A 16,885-nucleotide genomic window follows, 5' to 3' on the forward strand; every position below is an offset into this window, starting at 1 on the left:
AAGTGGAAGGCTACACAGCAATGAAAACTGCATGAGTCCATGTTGGCTGGCATGGGTATTCAACTGCAGTGTAGACGTACCCAGAGAAGACAAGGGATGGGAAGAGAATTAGGGCAAAATCTGATGGTGGGTGGGATTAGTGATGCAGTGAGCCCCTGTCTCAGGAAACGGCTCTTGCTAAGGGAGGGAGCCAAGAACACTTTGGCTGCGTCTAGACTGGCATGATTTTGTGGGAATACTTTTAAAGGAAAAGTTTTTGTTAAAAGTATTTTTGCAAAAGCGCATCTAGATTGACACAGATGCTTTTGCGCAAAAGCATCCGTGGCCAGTCTAGACACGATTTTTTGCACAAGACAGCCCCGATCGCCATTTTAGCCATAGGGATTTTTTTGCCCAAAACAGTTCTTCCCTGTCTACACTGGCCCTTGTGCGCAAGTATTCTTGCACAAGAGGGCTTTTTCCCGAGCGGGAGCATGAAAGTATTTGCACAAGATGCACTGATTATTTTTTTTTTAACACTACCAAGTCAGTGCTCTTGTGCTAATTCAAGCAGCCAGTGTAGACAGCTGGCAAGTTTTTGTGCAAAAGCAGTGGCTTTTGTGCAAAATCTTGCCAGTCTAGATGCAGCCCTTCAGTTTGCCTGAAAGGGAATGAAATATTAAGTACAGGCAGTCCCCGGGTTACATGGATCCGACTTACATCGGATCCCTACTTACAAACGGGGTGAGGCAACCCCGCACTAGCTGCTTCCCCCCAGCAGATCAGGGAGACGCGGAGCTAGCGCCCCCGCCCAGCAGATCAGGGAGACGCGAAGCTAGAGGCCCCCCCCCCCCAGCAGACCAGGGAGACGCAGAGTGGCTTTTCTCAGCAGACACTTCAGCTTGAGAATAAAGGACTGAGGGAAGTGAGGGGTGGGAGAATAAAACTGAGCTCTGGAGAAATGTTTGGCTAGAGTTTCCCCTACAATATGTACCAGTTCCGACTTACATACAAATTCAACTTAAGAACAAACCTATAGTCCCTATCTTGTACGTAACCCGGGGACTGCCTGTATTCAATTTCAGTGGGGCAGCAGTTCTTGGAGCAGAACTGGACATAATGTAGTATCATGGGATGAATCGTGCTGGGGGGGCAGAGGGAGCCAAGGTTTGGGGAGAGGTGTTTTCTCTCCGTTGCTCAGCATGAAAGGTCTGAGCAACCAGGCCAGTCACAAATCAGGAGAGGTGGCCTGCTGCTATATTGGGTCCCACCCACTGGGGCTGAATATTCTTATTCCAGCCATCAGGGCAAAGACCACATGGAGTCTCTGAATTGTAATGAGTCCAACCGGGTAAAAAAAAATGGTGGGGAAAGCTTTCTGTGTGAAAAATGCCACTCCACTAACCTCAAACTGTTTTGCAAATTTGTTTCAACTGCCTCCTTCCAGAAAGCCAAACTATTTCGTATTTCCAAATCTAAATCTTGCTTTAGGTTTTGAAATGTTCTTCCTAACTAAAAAACGTTTAAACCACTCAAAATCCTAACGAAATATTTTGTCATGCAAGCAAATCTCAACTTGAAACGATCTTTATTTTCAACTTCCACCTCCCCCAAACATTTGTTTTGTGGGCAACTCACCATGATTTTTTTTTCCCCTCTTTGAATTGCCACCTAACTGAAAAAGCCCTTACTTCCCCAGGTCTAGGATTAAGTGCTATGCTCCAAGCAAAGCTTTTCCAGTAATGGGATGGCCATTAACAAGGTTTCTTGTGCAGATGGATCCGCCGATGCTTGATGAGGGTAGAGCTGTCTCCAAAGTTTCTCCCGCAATCAGGGCAGTGAAAGGGTCTCTCCCCCGAGTGGGTTCTCCAATGCTGAGCCAGGTGTGAGTTCTGATTGAAACTTTTCCCACACGCGGGGCATTTATAGGGTCGCTCTCCTGTGTGAGTCCGGTGATGGGTGGTCAGGGACGAGCGAGTTGTGAAGCCCTTCCCGCAGTCAGCACATGTATAGGGTCTCTCCCCAGTGTGGACTCGGCAGTGCTGGACCAAATGGGACCTCACAGCAAATCCTTTCCCACATTCGGCACATTTGTAGGGGCGCTCACCTGTGTGAGTCCGGCTGTGCTGAGAGAGATGAGCACTGCGGGAAAATCCTTTGCCACACTCGTGGCATTTGTAGGGTTTCTGGCCCCGGTGGGTGCTCCAGGAGGTGCTCCAGGAGGTTGGAGCTGACGTTGAAGCTTTTCCCACAATCGGGGCACTTGTAGGGCTGCTCCCCTTTGTGCAGCCGCTGGTGGGCAATCAGGGCAGAGCTTTCATTGAAACTCCTCCCGCACTCAGTGCATTTGTAGGGTTTCTGCCCCGTGTGGATCCTCTGATGTTTAATGAGGTTGGAGCTGACGTTAAAGCTTTTCCCACACTCGCTGCATTTATAGGGTCTCTCCCCAGAGTGGATCCGCTGATGCACTACCAGGACTGAGCTTACCCGGAAGCTCTTCCCGCATTCGGGGCATTTGTAGGGGCGCTCGCCCGTATGGCTCCTCTGATGGGCCACCAGCCGGGAGCTGACCCCAAAGCCTTTCCCGCAGTCGGCGCAGCGGTAGGGTTCTGCTCCCGAGTGGGTGCCCCGGTGCTGGGTCAGGTGAGCGAGCTGCGTGAAGCCTCTCCCGCAGTCAGGGCATAGGTAGGGACGCTCCCCAGTGTGGATCCTCAGGTGAGTGCTGAGTGTCGAGCTCCGGTTGAAGCTTTTCCCACAATCTGGACACTGGTGGCATTTCTCTCCCTTGCGGGCACTCTGAATGAATCCTTCCATGGACCCATTCCCTTCCCCCTTTCTCTGCTGCAGCCAGAGTTGCTTTACATCACCCTGGGGGAAAGATTTTTCCTCTCTCTCCCCTGGAAGTTTTCCTCCTTTGTCTTTCTCCCACCCACCCTGACTTGTACTGGCTTTTCTCAGGCCCATGTTCCCCTCGGCTTCTGTGGACTCCCAGCTCCCTTGCAATGGATTTGTCTCCTCGCCCCTTGCCATCCCTGAAATCGGGACAGAATCCAAATAGGAGACGTTCCTCCCAGTTGGGGGAGGAAGAGGACAAAACAAACCAACTACTGTGTGGGAATCTCTGCAGGTTAGGTTAGTGGGCAATCTGCGGACCGTTGGGGTTCCACCTTTGGGCCAGGTGTAACCACCACCAGGTGGATTTGAACCTGGCACCTCTGAAGCTTAGCATAGGAGTCTCTACCCTCTGAGCTAAAAGCCAGCTCTTTTTCAGCCCATGCTGTCGGTGTCTCTTGATCTTAGCTGTTGCTGTGGTCTAGGTGCCACTGCATGGGACAGTGAACCACGCTAGGTGTGTGGGTTACACGTGCACCCCCTCTCTGCCCTGCTACCCCATGCCTGTCACTGGAGCCTCACACTTACCCCTTCCTTTCCATCCCAGCACTCTCGGAGCACTGTAAATCAGCTGATTTGAGCTTCCCCCTTCCTCTCACCAATTCACAGTGCTCCCAAAAGTTCTGGGAGGGAGGAGGAGTAGATCAGTGTGGGGGCCCTAGTGCAAGAGTCTTGAGGGAAGGGGGCAGAAAGGGAGTGTACACACCCCAGCTGGAACCCCAGTAGGCCACAGCTTGGCCCCCACTTTCAGCCCACTGAGACAGAGGGCCACTCATGCCTCACTCACCAGTCTTGCTTTCCCTTCCCTGGGTTAGATGGTCCCTTCTGGCTTTACAATCTATTACGCTAGGACCATGTCTGGGGAACCTGGACAAAATCCCCTTCAAGTCCTTCACCGGTGGGAAGAGAGGAGCAGAGCCACCTTGTTGTCCCTGCCCATGTCACCGGGCTGAGCGAGGGTTGGGAGCTGCTTGCTGGCGGAAAGGGCAAAAAGCCCCAGGCCAACCTACCCTGAGAACAGGATGCATGAACGGCCTGACCTGGGAGAGCACAAGGCAAAGCCCAGCATTGGCCTCTTCTCCCTGATTGTCTCTGAGCTGGTTTCACTGGTTCTTCACTTGGGTGGGTGCCTCTTCTGGAGATCCAGCTCCTATGGTTCTTCCCCTGTGTCCAGACAGATCAGGTCAGGGAGAAGGGATCCTGCTCAGGAGAAAGAGAACAGGAGAGATCAGGCTTGGTTACAGGTTCCCTGGGCTCCCATAAAAGACGCAGGATATGCAGCACTGCCCCTATGTTTGCCAGAAGGGAAGCAGAGGGGCGACGCTCTTTAGCAAAGCTCCCCTTTGAAGGCTGATGTGCAAGGAACAGGCCCGCTACGGGATTCAGGGATCTGGTGAGTCAGCCCAGCACGAGGATTAAATCTCCAGACCCACTAGAGATCCACTGCTCTCCCTGAGAATGACCTCTGGAAAAACCAGAGGTCAGAAATCGGGTGAGCTAACAGGTTAAAATGGTGGTGAAAATGCAATAACTCCGCTTTTTGCTGGCAGTTTTTTAGCAGTTCAAATTGCACCCAGGCTCACCTATTGGCTGTAGGAGCAGGCTGCTCCCTGTTTCTGTTAGCTTGTTTCCTCTTCCTATGGGGGTATGTTTCATAGAGTCACAGACACTAGAACGGGAAGGGACCTCGAAAGGTCATTGAGTCCAGTCCCCTGCCCTCACGGCAGGACCCAGCACCGTCTAGACCAAGCATGTCAAACCTGCGGCCCAATGGAATTTTTTTGTGACCCGCGACTACATGTTTATAAAGTATCTAAGTTACTGCCTGGTTACACTGTTTATAAAGTAGGCATAGGGCCCATGGCCCTTCCAAGAAAAATCTCTCAAGTTGCACATGCGCATGGGACGTAAGCTGCTATTAAGCACCCAAAAGATCAAGCTTAAGTGATGTCAAGGATCAGAGGGGCAGCCGTGTTTAGTCTGGGTCTGCAAAAGCGACAAGGAGTCCTGTAGCACCTTATAGCCTAACAGACGTATTGGAGCATACGATTTCGTGGGCAAAGACCCACTTCGTCAGATGTGATGAAGTGATGTGATAAGCGATGAACATTTACCAGCTGTAATTAGAGTAGTATTGGTTCAAAATAGCAAACCAAATCTTGAAAAACCGGTATCACAAAAGTGGTGTTAGCTCTCTAGAAAGAATCCTCGAGATTGAAATGCTGCAGGTTTTAATTTGAAATTTTCACGCTTATATTTTATTCTTATGCTACTGTTGTATTTGATTCTCAATAGTGAATAATAAAAAAATTTGATTTAATATTTTGCTTTTTATTTATTTATTCCCAAATAAAATCACAAAACATATGATATTACTTTTATATCAGAAAATATGTCCATTTTTTGCAATCGCATGAATAATTATATGTTTATGCAAAATCTCAAACTTACAAAGTATCTCAAATTTTCACAGAAGCCTGTTCTATTTGAATAACCACGATCTATACTTGTTTTTATTTCAACAAAGCAAGTAATAATCATATAAAAATAATTTAAAAGTACCTTACATTTATATTTAAATTAAAAATTATTATATATGAGCAAATAACAAATTTACACACCAAGTTATTGTATTATATTCAAACAAAACCTGAAAAAAATTATAAATATACCTTAAAACATAATCTATCATAAATAACTACGACTTTCCAATAGAAGTACATTTTCTTTGGTGGCCCTAAAACCTATCAGTTTTCATTTGTGTGGCTCTCAATAGGCTTCGAGTTCGATATGCCTGGTCTACACTACCCCTGATATATGTGTCTCTAACCTGCTCTTAAATATCTCCAGAGGTGGAGATTCCACATCCTCTGTAGGCAACTTATTCCAGTGTTTAACCACCCTGACAGTTAGGAACTTTTTCCTAATGTCCAACCTAAACCTCCCTTGCTGCAGTTTAAGCCCATTGCTTCTTGTCCTATCCTCAGAGACCAAGAAAAACAATATTTCTCACTCTTCCTTGTGACACCCTTTTAGATACCTGAAAACCACTAGCATGTCCCCTTTCAGTCTTCTCTTTTCCAAACTAAACAAGCCCAATTCTTTCACCCTTCCTTCATAGCTCATGTTCTCTAGACCTTTAATCATTCTTGTTGCTCTTCTCTGGACCTCCTCCAATTTCTCCACATCTTTCTTGAAATGTGGTGCCCAGAACTGGACACAATACTCAAACTAAGGCCTAATTAACACAGTCCTAGAATCATAGAGCTGGAAGAGACCTCAGGAGGTCCTCAAGTCCAGCCCCCTGCCCAATGATTTCTTGTGTCTTGCTCACAACACTCCTGTTAATGCATCCCAGAATCAGCTTTGCTTTTTTTGTAACAGCTATTTTTAACTAGGTTCGAACCTGACTTCCCTTTTGTGTCCTTTTAACCCACAAGTATCACACAGGATACGTCTACACTGCAGCACTATTTTGAAATAACTAGTGCCATTCTTAAATAACTTAGTCCACGTCTACACAGCAGGCAGTTATTCTGAAATAGTGTCAAAATACTGTCAAGCTGGAGGACTTCTTCCTCTGACTCCTATAACCCACAGGCTATGTCTAGACTGGCCAGTTTTTCCAGAAAATCAACTGCTTTTCCGGAAAAACTTTCCAGCTGTCTACACTGGCCCCTTGAATTTCCACAAAAGCACTGACTTCCTACTGTAAGAAATCAGTGCTTTTTGCGGAAATACTATGCTGCTCCCGTTCGGGCAAAAGTCCCTTTTGCGCAAAACTTTTGCGCAAAAGGGCCAGTGTAGACAGCTCAGATTTGTTTTGCACAAAAAAGCCCCGATCGTGAAAATGGCGATTGGGGCTTTTTTGTGCAAAATCGCATCTAGATTGGCCACGGACGCTTTTCCCCAAAAAGTGCTTTTGCGGAAAAGTGTCCGCGCCAATCTAGACGCTCCGTTCCGAAAATGCTTTTAACGGAAAACTTTTCTGTTAAAAGCATTTCCGGAAAATCATGCCAGTCTAGACGTAGCCGCGTTGTATGAGGAATAAGGGAAGTCGGAGGAAGAGTGCTCAATTTCGAAATAAGTGCTGTGTAGATGCTCCCAATTTCGAAATAAGCTATTTCAAAATAAGCGACGCAATTGACGTAGCTCAATTAGCATTGCTTATTTCGAGTTAAGCCCTGCAGTGAAGAAACACCCACAGCAACAGAGAAGTTATTGGGATTTTCAGGTCATTTGAAATTGCGAGTGACTCTAAATGAAGAACACAACTCTGTCTTGCCTTGAAAACCTACCCTCAGTTCCTCATTTTCGTTCATCTGAAGAAGTGGGCTGTGTCCATGAAAGCTCGTGATACCATCGACATGTTTTGTTAGTCTCTCAGGTGCTGCAGGACTATTTGTTGTTTTTTAAGTTCTCTCAGTTCCCCGCGGTGTTAAAAGGATTTGCCCACCCAACACGGGAGTACAGCACAGTTTGCTTCTCCTCCGTGCGCTCTGTTCATACCAGCCAGCTTCAATGGAATCACTCCAAGGCTTGGCCTCTACTTAAGAGTTATCTTGGCATGGCTATGCCAGGCAAGGGTGTGAAAAAAACCCTGTGCCAGCCTAACCTCCTGTGTAGACACAGTGGAAGAATCCTTCCAAGGCCGTAACCCAAGAGGTGATGTTCCTACACTGATGCAACCCCCCTTTTTCGTGTGGTTGTGTCTACACTACAGGGTTATGCCTGCTTAGCTCTATCAATGTAGTCTGGACATCTCCCCAATAGACAGCTGTGCCGATGAGGTCCAGCCTGCGTATACTTCTCTATAGTAGAGGGTTTTTTGGGGGGGGAGGGTTCCCCCCTTTAACCCAGAATTAATTGGTAATTAGCACAACATCATGAACACAGTTGTAACGTTGTTCTGGTTACTTAGCGGCACTGGTACTCAGCCCTGGTACAAATGAAGCACTGACTGGCCCATTCCCATGGCTCTTTGCTCGCAGGACCGGGAGTGTCGGTCGGTGACGGCTGCAGAGACGGGGAACCCCTTCCCAGCCAGCCCTTCCTGTCTCTCCATCACCTGCAGACTCTGGCATCACCCCCAGCCACTGCAGAAAGTCCCCCTGGGCCAGGCCCAGAGGGAGCTTGGATGAAAGTCTCCGCTTGGCTCACACCCCACTGAAGCTGCAACTGCTCCGGCTGGTGGATCTGCAGCTGCATCCGTCTCCTCCAGGAAACACGAGCTGAGCGGAGGAGAAAGAGAGACAAGGAGCGAGGAAGCTGCCTCCCCTCAGCATAGCCAGAGCCCTCTGGTGGGGACTGCTTTGGAGCCAGGCAGCTCTCCGCTTTTCCAGGCCACTGGGTCCCTTTGAGGAGGTAGATTTGTCTCGTGTACCCCCCCAGGTTTCCCCTTGCTCTACAACCGCTTGCGGACAAAATCAGACCTAAAACCACAAACTGTCTCAGCCACCGGGACTGACCAATGGCTGCATTTCTCATTGCTACCACAGCGGTATCCAAAAACTCAACTGGCGTACAGGCTGAACCTCTCTCGTCTGGCGCTCTCAGGCCGGCAATATCCGTGGTCCGGCATGATGTGAGTGAGCCGGATGTCCATTTATCATGGGCGGGGCTTGACAATCTATGTAATCTACTCACCCGTGGCAAGTAGATTACATCCCGGAAGAGCCGGGTTCAGACGATCTGCGCATGTGCAGAACGCTGGACAGCACAGCTGGCGAGCAGGGCTCACCGTGGCTCGGTGAGCCCTGATCATGGGTGTGGCCAAGTTTCCTCCTGTGGTCCAACAAATACGAACATAAGAGGGGCCACACTGGGTCAGAGTAACGGTCCATCCAGCCCAGTATCCTGTCTGGAGAGAGTGGCCAATACCAGATGCCCCAGACGGAGGGGAAACGTCAGGCAATCCTCACGTGTTCCCTCCCCTGTCACCCCCCTCCAGAGAAACAGAGGCCAAAACCACCATTCCTACCTACCCTGGCTATAGCTGCTGATGGACCTCACCTCCATGAATCTATTTAGCTCCTTTTTGAACCCTGTTAAAATTCTAGCCTTAACCGCATCCTCTGGCAAGGAGTTCCACAGGTTGACTATGCGATGAGTGAAGAAAAACTTCCTTTGGTGTCTGGTTTTTCACCCAGGCAGTCCAGTAATTGCGTCTTCTCTCTGGTTAAAAAAAAAAACAGAAAATACTGGACATATAAAACGTCCGGTATTTTATGTTTTTCTCAGACGGAAGACTGCTGGGGACATTTTTCTCCTGCCGCGTTTAAAGGTGCAGTGTGTGGGGGGGCAAATCTAGGCAAGTGGAGGGCTGGATCTGGCCCCCAGGCCTTAGATTCCCCACCCTTGGTGTAAAACTAGGGCATCTGGTCACCCCTAGGAGGCACTAGGGAAGAGGGGATCCCCGGCATCTCCCCACTAGAGGGCTCTTGGGTACAGCTCAAAGCTTAAGTTCCTGCTACTCCCTGTCTGGGTCAGGAGTTTCCTGCTGCGATTATCAAATGTTTCAACTTCCTGGCTTGGACTGGCAGAGTGGAGAAATCGCAGCAGCAGCTGTCTCTGTCCGGGCTCAGCTGAGCAGGGGAAACTGGGCTCCCAAGGCAGCCCCGGATCCACCAGCGCCTGCAGGTGATGGGGAGAGAGGTGGGGAGTGGGGGAGGCTGGGGACCGGCAGGAAAGTGCGTCTGCACAAACCCATCTCTGCTTCCTCCCCATCCTCCATGATCCCAGAGCTGCTGCCTCCTCCCTGGCCCGCTAGCGAGGGCCAACGCCCCCATGGGGCATGGGGCCGGGAGCAGAAGGGGAGCAAAAGGGAGACAGGGCAGCAGGAGCCAAGAGTGGGGAGGGGGTTCCCAGGTGCCCAGCCCACCCAGATCTGCTCCCTGTGGCATCCCTGGTCCCGATGGATTTTCCCAGGGATGGGGTCGCCGGGTGCCCAGTTTTCCACCCGAATGCCTGGCCAAAAAGGAACCCTTTGGCGGTGCCTCAAAGTCTGCCTGGGGGCTCACTCCTGCCCTGGTTCCTCAGGGCTCCTGGAGAGGCTGCCGGGTCGGAGGTGGCCACTTCCTGAGAGCCTACGGGACCCTGCACCCTCAGCCCGGAGCCCTCCAAGCCCCTCATCCCGGCCCCGCCCCCCAGAGCCCACGCCCTGCTCCGGTCTGGAACCCCCTTCCAAACCCCTCATCCCGGCCCCGCCCCCCAGAGCCCACGCCCTGCCCCGGTCTGGAACCCCCTTCCGAACCCCTCATCCCGGCCCCGCCCCCCAGAGCCCACGCCCTGCCCCGGTCTGGAACCCCCTTCCGAACCCCTCATCCCGGCCCCGCCCTCCAGAGCCCACGCCCTGCCCCGGTCTGGAACCCCCTTCCAAACCCCTCATCCCGGCCCCGCCCCCCAGAGCCCACGCCCTGCCCCGGTCTGGAACCCCCTTCTGAACCCCTCATCCCAGCCCCACCCCCCAGAGCCCACGCCCTGCCCCGGTCTGGAACCCCCTTCTGAACCCTTCATCCCGGCCCCGCCCCCCAGAGCCCACGCCCTGGCCCAGTCTGGAACCCCCTTCTGAACCCCTCATCCCGGCCCCGCCCTCCAGAGCCCACGTCCTGCCCCGGTCTGGAACCCCCTTCTGAACCCCTCATCCCAGCCCCACCCCCCAGAGCCCACGCCCTGCCCCGGTCTGGAACCCCCTTCCAAACCCCTCATCCCGGCCCCGCCCCCCAGAGCCCACGCCCTGCCCCGGTCTGGAACCCCTTTCTGAACCCCTCATCCCAGCCCCACCCCCCAGAGCCCATGCCCTGGAACCCCCTTCCAAACCCCTGATCCTGGCCCCGCCCCCCAGAGCCCACGCCCTGCCCCGGTCTGGAACCCCCTTCCAAGCCCCTCATCCCAGCCCCGCCCTCCAGATCCCATGCCCTGCCCCGGTCTGGAACCCCCTTCCAAGCCCCTCATCCCAGCCCCGCCCCCCAGAGCCCACACCCTGCCCTGCCCTGCCCTGCCCCGGTCTGGAACCCTCTTCCAAGCTCCTCATCCCGGCCCCGCCCCCCCAGAGCCCACGCCCTGCCCCGGTCTGGAACCCCCTTCCAAGCCCCTCATCCCGGCCCCGCCCCCCAGAGCCCACGCCCTGCTCCGGTCTGGAACCCCCTTCCAAGCCCCTCATCCCGGCCCCGCCCCCCAGAGCCCACGCCCTGCCCCGGTCTTGAACCCCCTTCCAAACCCCTCATCCCGGCCCCGCCCCCCAGAGCCCACGCCCTGCCCCGGTCTGGAACCCCCTTCCAAGCCCCTCATCCCGGCCCCGCCCCCCAGAGCCCACGCCCTGCTCCGGTCTGGAACCCCCTTCCAAGCCCCTCATCCCGGCCCCGCCCCCCAGAGCCCACGCCCTGCCCCGGTCTTGAACCCCCTTCCAAACCCCTCATCCCGGCCCCGCCCCCCAGAGCCCACGCCCTGCCCCGGTCTGGAACCCCCTTCCAAACCCCTCATCCCGGCCCCGCCCCCCAGAGCCCACGCCCTGCCCCGGTCTGGAACCCCCTTCCAAGCCCCTCATCCCAGCCCCGCCCTCCAGAGCCCACGCCCTGCCCCGGTCTGGAACCCTCTTCCAAGCTCCTCATCCCGGCCCCGCCCCCCAGAGCCCACGCTCTGCTCCGGTCTGGAACCCCCTTCCAAGCCCCTCATCCCGGCCCCGCCCCCCAGAGCCCACGCCCAGCCCCGGTCTGGAACCCCCTTCCAAACCCCTCATCCCTAGCCCCACCTCAGAGCCCGCTCCCCTAGCCAGAGCCTTCCTGCTCCCCCACGCCTCAATCCCGTTCCCCAGCCAGCTCCAGTTCTGTCCCTCTGCTCCTCGGGGTTGGGGGGACTGGAACCCACCACCCTGCGCCCCCAGTCAGAGCCTTCCCCCCTCCACACTCCCCCAACCCCTTCCCCAGTGTGGTGAAATTGGGGGAGGGTGGGGGAGAAGGCATGACGGAGGGAGGGGGACAGAGAGCGCGGTGAGGGGAGCATGGCTGGGGAGAGGGGACAGGGATGTTCCGTTGGGTGCGATCGAAACTCGGTAACGCTCGAAGGCACAAAGAGGACAAACCAGTTTTGCTTCTGGTTAGTTACGGCTGCCAGGAAAAGGAAACCCTTGAAAGTCACCCCCTCGGAATCTACTCAAGCAGGGGCTTGTGGAGAAAGGCAGGGTTAGGTTGAAACGGGGAAACCCGTTGTTCAGCAGGTTCTGTCTAGACCAGTGAATTTAGTCTGGCCAAGATTGAGGATACGACCTCGGAGCCTTTTCCTGAGCAATGAGGCGAGTTACCTTTGAAAAACCCAGGTCGGTTTTTCCACACTTCCGACACCTTTGGATGAGAAATTTTACGCTGGGCAGGAAGAAAATGCCCAAGTCAGATCCTCCTCCTTCTGTAGGCTCATAAATCCCTGTTCTGGCGTCGTAATAGAGATGTAGCCGTGTTAGTTCTGGTCTTGCTGAAACAAAAGACAGGATTAACAAGATGGTTTATTAGATGATGAGCTTTCGTGGGCCAGACCCGCTTCCTCAGATCAAATAGTGGAAGAAAATTGGCACGACCATATACCAAAGGGATACAATCAAAAAAAGTGAACTCCTATGAAATAGACAAATCAGATTTTAGAACAGAGGGGGGTTGAGAAGTTAATGTCTATGAGCTAATGATATTAGAGGTGATAATTGGGGAAGCTACCTTTGTAATAGGTAAGATAATTAGCATCCTTGTTATGGTCCATTCGTAAAGTGTCAAATTTAAGCATGAATGACAGTTCAGAAGCTTCTCTTTGAAGTCTTGTGTTAAAGTCTCTTCGAAGGGAGATGCAGGTCAGATGGTTGAGGCAATGCCCAGGCTGGTTGAAATGGCAAGGAACTGTTTTTTCTTTGTGAAACTGTCTGATGTCTGTTTTGTGGTCAGCGCAGACTAAAAGATTGTCTGCGGACACACTCATTTCCTGCCCCCGCACACACACATGCTTTGATCAGAATGGTTTCCTCCTTTAGGAGTCAGTTCCGTGAACATCCACTCAGATCGATGCTGAGTGTGTAAATTCTCCAGTGTGCGTCGTTATTTCATCTCCATTATCGAGAGGGATTAAAAACATTTCACTCCATTTCATGCCGGCGGCAGGGCCGGGGCTGGGCGGGAATAACATGACCACGGCCGGGATCGTTAAACACAAATTTTGGCTTCTAAACCCGTATCCAGGCACCGGAGTAAAATGGTCTGTTACCAAAAACTCTGGGAAACTCACAGCTGGACCCCAGCGGTTCATGCTCAGGACTTACACACACCAGGATTCTTATTCAGGGTACGGCTCGAGGAGGTGACCTTTGGGACGGTATTTTTTTTTAAATCACATCTCAAGCGCTGTGTCCGAATGGCAGAGTCTAGAATTTCCGTCTACACGGAGCGTGTGAACGGGAAATCAGTGTGAAACCAACTCAAGCCCCCATCGAAAGATCCCCATTGGCGCGTCTCACCTGGCAGGTGGCACAATAACATCCGGGTTTCGCTCCAGATCGTCCCGTCTTCGCGGAGGGCAGGGGAAGGAAATGGCTACCACGGTGGGAGTGACCTTCGAGGAGGTGGCTGTGTATTTCAGCGCGGAAGAGTGGGCGCTGCTGGGCCCCGCTCAGAGAGCCCTCTACAGGGAGGTCATGCGGGAGAACTACGAGGTGGTGACCTCACTGGGTAAGACACCTCGGCCGTTTCCCATCGACTCGGTTTGCAGGCCCCCTCCGGCAGATATAGAACTGGGATTCACATCCCAGCGTTTCTGCGTGAGGAGGAAACCGGGAATTTGCAACCAGCCCCGATCTCTCCTGTTCTCTCCCCCCTGGGCAGGACTCCTCATCTCTAAACCTGACCTGATCTCCCGCATGGAGCGAGGGGAAGAGCCGTGGGTCGCCCATCTCCAGAGCCAGAGGAGGAGGGAGCTCCCCAGAGGCAGAAACTCAGGTGAGGAACCAGGTAAACAACCAGACGGGAGCAAAGTCCGTCATGCGCCCTTATGAACTTTCCCAGCTCTCAGATAGCTCAGTGTCTCGACCGGCAGTTCCCACCTCAGATTGTGCGGGCAGCCTGGCAAGGTTATTCCCCTCTCCGCTCCCGGCCTCCGTGCCCTGGTAGTGACGCTCAGACTTGTGAGTTACCAGCGCTGGGGTGGAGTTTGGGGACGGTTCAGCTAGTGATGATTCAGCTGATCCAAAAGGTTCTATCTGTGCAACAAAGTTTTACAGATCCCTTTTCCCCGGGGTTGCTCCATCCCTAGAGCAGGACGTGACTCACATTTGGGGTCTCTCCTTCCCCCAGCAGGTGACGGGACGGCCAGTGAGAACGAGGCAAAGAATCCCCAGCAGGGAGGCCCTGAGTCGGCAGGACCACCGGGAATGTGTGCGCGATGGTCCCAAGAGAGTGTTTGCCAGGTCGGAGTTGGCTGGTCAGAGGAGCAGTGTGGAAACCCACCTGGGGAGAGAGAGAAGAAATTCTCTCCTGAAAACAGATGTTTCAAGAAACTCAAAGAACTCCTGGACCGTACAGAGATGCCCGACAGAGAGACGAGAAAGGCAGGCGCTGAATGTGGGCTGGGCTCTCACAAGATGCTCCATCCAGGAATCCCCCCAGGGGAGACGACACCCCACCGATGTGGGGAAAACCCCCATCTGAGCTCAGCGCCTCCTTTTTTCTGGGGCTACTCCATTCCGAGTGCAGGACGTGACTCACATTTGGGGTGTCTCCTTCCCCCAGCAGGTGACGGGATGGCCAGTGAGAATGAAATGCAGAATCCCCACCAAGGAGGCCCTGAGTCGGCAGGACCACAGGGAATGTTTGCGGGATGGTCCCAGGGGAGCGTTTGCCAGGTCGGAGTTGGCTGGTCGGAGGAGCAGTGTGGAAACCCACCCGGGGAGAGCGAGAAGAAATTCTTACCTGAAAACAGATGTTTCAAGGAACTCAAAGAACTCCTGGACCGTACAGAGATGCCCGACAGAGAGACAAGAAAGGCAGGCGCTGAATGTGGGCTGGGCTCTCACAAGATGCTCCGTCCAGGAATCCCCCCAGGGGAGACGACACCCCACCGATGTGGGGAAAGCCCCCATCTGAGCTCAGTGCCTCCCGATCATCAGAGCGCAGCCCCCGCCAGCCTCCTCTCAGGGCAGAGCCCCTGCCAGTGCCCCGACGGCGGGACAAGTTTTGCTCAGAGGTCGACCCGCAAGGCCCATCCGAGGCGCCACACGGGGGAGAGACCCTACAAATGTCCCGACTGCGGGAAACGCAGGTTCTTGAAGCACCGGGCCATGCACCAACCGAGAGCACCTTTCCAGTCTCTGGAGCACGGGAAAAACTTGGTCCAGAACTCATCCCTGACGAAACGCCACTGGCGGCCCACCGGAGAGAGCCCCTACACCTGCCCGGACTGCGGGAAAGGATTCACCCAGCGCTTTGACCTCGCCATGCACAAGAGGGTCCACACGGCCGATCGACCCTTCTTGTGTCCTGACTGCAGGAGAGGCTTCAACCAGAAAGCCAAGCTTGCCCTGCACCAGATAGCCCACATTGGGGAACGACCACCCAGCGGACATCCCCAGAGGCCACCTGGGAAGAGCCCCAGATCTGCGGCAGCACCGGGAAAAGAGGAGTCGGTGCCTTGACCGGGTGTCAGCGGAGCCAGGCAGGCGAGAAACTTTACAAATACAGCTGCCCGTGCGCCACCTGGCCTAGCACGCTCCAGCCTGCTCCGCTTGCCGCAAATGCACAGCCCTGCCAAAACGCCGCCGTGACTGCAGCAGGACGTGCGGCGGCAGCTCCAACGGGCTCGCCTGCAGAGGAGCAGCCCTACGAGCGCTGGGATTGCGGGAAGAGCTTGAGCATGTGCTTCAACCTTGTCATGCCACCGAGAGTCCGTGCTAGCCTGCAACCGTACTCACGCCCTGAGGTAGGGGCAAAGCGATGCGCTGGGCCGATGGCCACAAACCCCAGATTCTCGGCTCTTTGTGGAAGGCAGCTGTTTACTCTGGGTCGTAAAACGTCCGACACAACAGATTTTCACAGGCATCTAAGGGGGAAGTTGGATACTGTCCCACGTGTGACCGGAAAGAAAACAAGAAAACCAGATAAAGTCTGCGGATGGCACAAACATTGAGGCAGGAAGCAATAACCAAGAGGACAGGACATTGATCCAGAGCGATCGGCATCTCTCGGAAAACTAAGTGCAAGCAAACAGTGTGTTTTAACATGGCTAAATGCCAACGGATACCTCTCGGAAGAAAGAACGTCGGCCCTACTTGGTGTGGGGCACTTAGGGTATGTCTACACTGTGACACTATTTCGAAGCAACTAGCACTATTCCGAAATAACTTAGGGTATGTCTACACTACAAAGTTAATTCGAACTAACAGACGTTAGTTCGAATTAACTTTCATAGGCGCTACACTAGCGCTCCGCTAGTTCGAATTTAAATCGAACTAGCGGAGCGCTTAGTTCGAACTAGGAAAACCTCATTTTACGAGGATTAAGCCTAGTTCGAACTAGCTAATTCGAATTAAGGGGTGTGTAGCCCCTTAATTCGAACTAGTGGGAGGCTAGCCCTCCCCAGCTTGCCCTGGTGGCCACTCTGGCCAACACCAGGGAAACTCGTCTGCCCCCCTCCCGGCCCCGGACCCCTTAAAGGGCCACGGGCTGGCTACGGTGCCCGTGCCAGGTGCAAGCCTGCCAGCACCCAGCCAGCAGACCCTGCACCTGGCACGGCTCGAGCCACCCACCCGATGCCCCCCAGCCCTCCCCCTCTTCCCGGGACCAGGCTGGCGGCTCCCGGGAGCTTGCCCGGGACCGCAAGAGGCGGGCACCCGCCTGGGCTAGTGCGGACATCGTGGACCTCGTCCACGATCTCCGCACTAGGCACAGGAAAGTGGCCATCTAGGGCAGGAGAGCTGCCAGCCTGGCCACCCAGGAGCAGGTGTGCAAGAGAATCAAGGGGGTCCAGTGAGACCCCCGACCCTGAGCCCTGA

At 53.9% G+C, this 16,885-nt stretch overlaps 2 protein-coding genes across 4 annotated transcripts; one reads left to right on the top strand and one right to left on the bottom strand.

Annotated features, from left to right (window-relative positions):
- Window positions 1-1,550: 1,550 nt before the first annotated feature.
- LOC142823252 (uncharacterized) lies at window positions 1,551-8,164 on the bottom strand. The gene is given in 3 exon segments (XM_075914083.1): window positions 1,551-2,180; window positions 2,182-4,071; window positions 7,837-8,164. Coding segments are annotated over 2 exon segments (1,275 nt in total). The 5' UTR covers window positions 3,010-4,071; window positions 7,837-8,164; the 3' UTR covers window positions 1,551-1,733.
- A 1,158-nt stretch (window positions 8,165-9,322) lies between these two features.
- On the top strand, window positions 9,323-16,540 carry LOC102444279 (uncharacterized). Of its 3 annotated transcripts, none has more exons than XM_075913974.1 (4): window positions 9,323-9,510; window positions 13,368-13,571; window positions 13,725-13,850; window positions 14,193-16,540. In XM_075913974.1, exons 1-4 carry the CDS (start codon window positions 9,384-9,386, stop codon window positions 15,527-15,529), a joined length of 1,794 nt encoding a protein of 597 aa, XP_075770089.1. In that variant the 5' UTR covers window positions 9,323-9,383; the 3' UTR covers window positions 15,530-16,540. The 3 variants fall into 3 exon arrangements, with proteins under 3 accessions (XP_075770089.1, XP_075770091.1, XP_075770090.1); XM_075913976.1 differs by having other exon boundaries at window positions 13,725-13,838; window positions 14,196-16,540; XM_075913975.1 differs by having other exon boundaries at window positions 9,324-9,510; window positions 13,725-13,838.
- Window positions 16,541-16,885: the final 345 nt, after the last annotated feature.

The sequence above is a fragment of the Pelodiscus sinensis genome, chromosome 32 (genome assembly GCF_049634645.1).
Source record: "Pelodiscus sinensis isolate JC-2024 chromosome 32, ASM4963464v1, whole genome shotgun sequence".
Lineage (NCBI taxonomy): Eukaryota > Metazoa > Chordata > Testudines > Trionychidae > Pelodiscus > Pelodiscus sinensis.

What these genes read in the sequence shown, in the direction of transcription:
- LOC102444279 (XM_075913974.1), top strand. Translation starts at nt 9,384, where the DNA reads ATGTTTCAACTTCCTGGCTTGGACTGGCAGAGTGGAGAAATCGCAGCA. An exon ending in GGATCCACCAGCGCCTGCAG is followed by an intron (nt 9,511 to 13,367) that starts GTGATGGGGAGA and finishes CTCACCTGGCAG; the next exon opens with GTGGCACAATAACATCCGGG. An exon ending in CGAGGTGGTGACCTCACTGG is followed by an intron (nt 13,572 to 13,724) that starts GTAAGACACCTC and finishes CCCCCTGGGCAG; the next exon opens with GACTCCTCATCTCTAAACCT.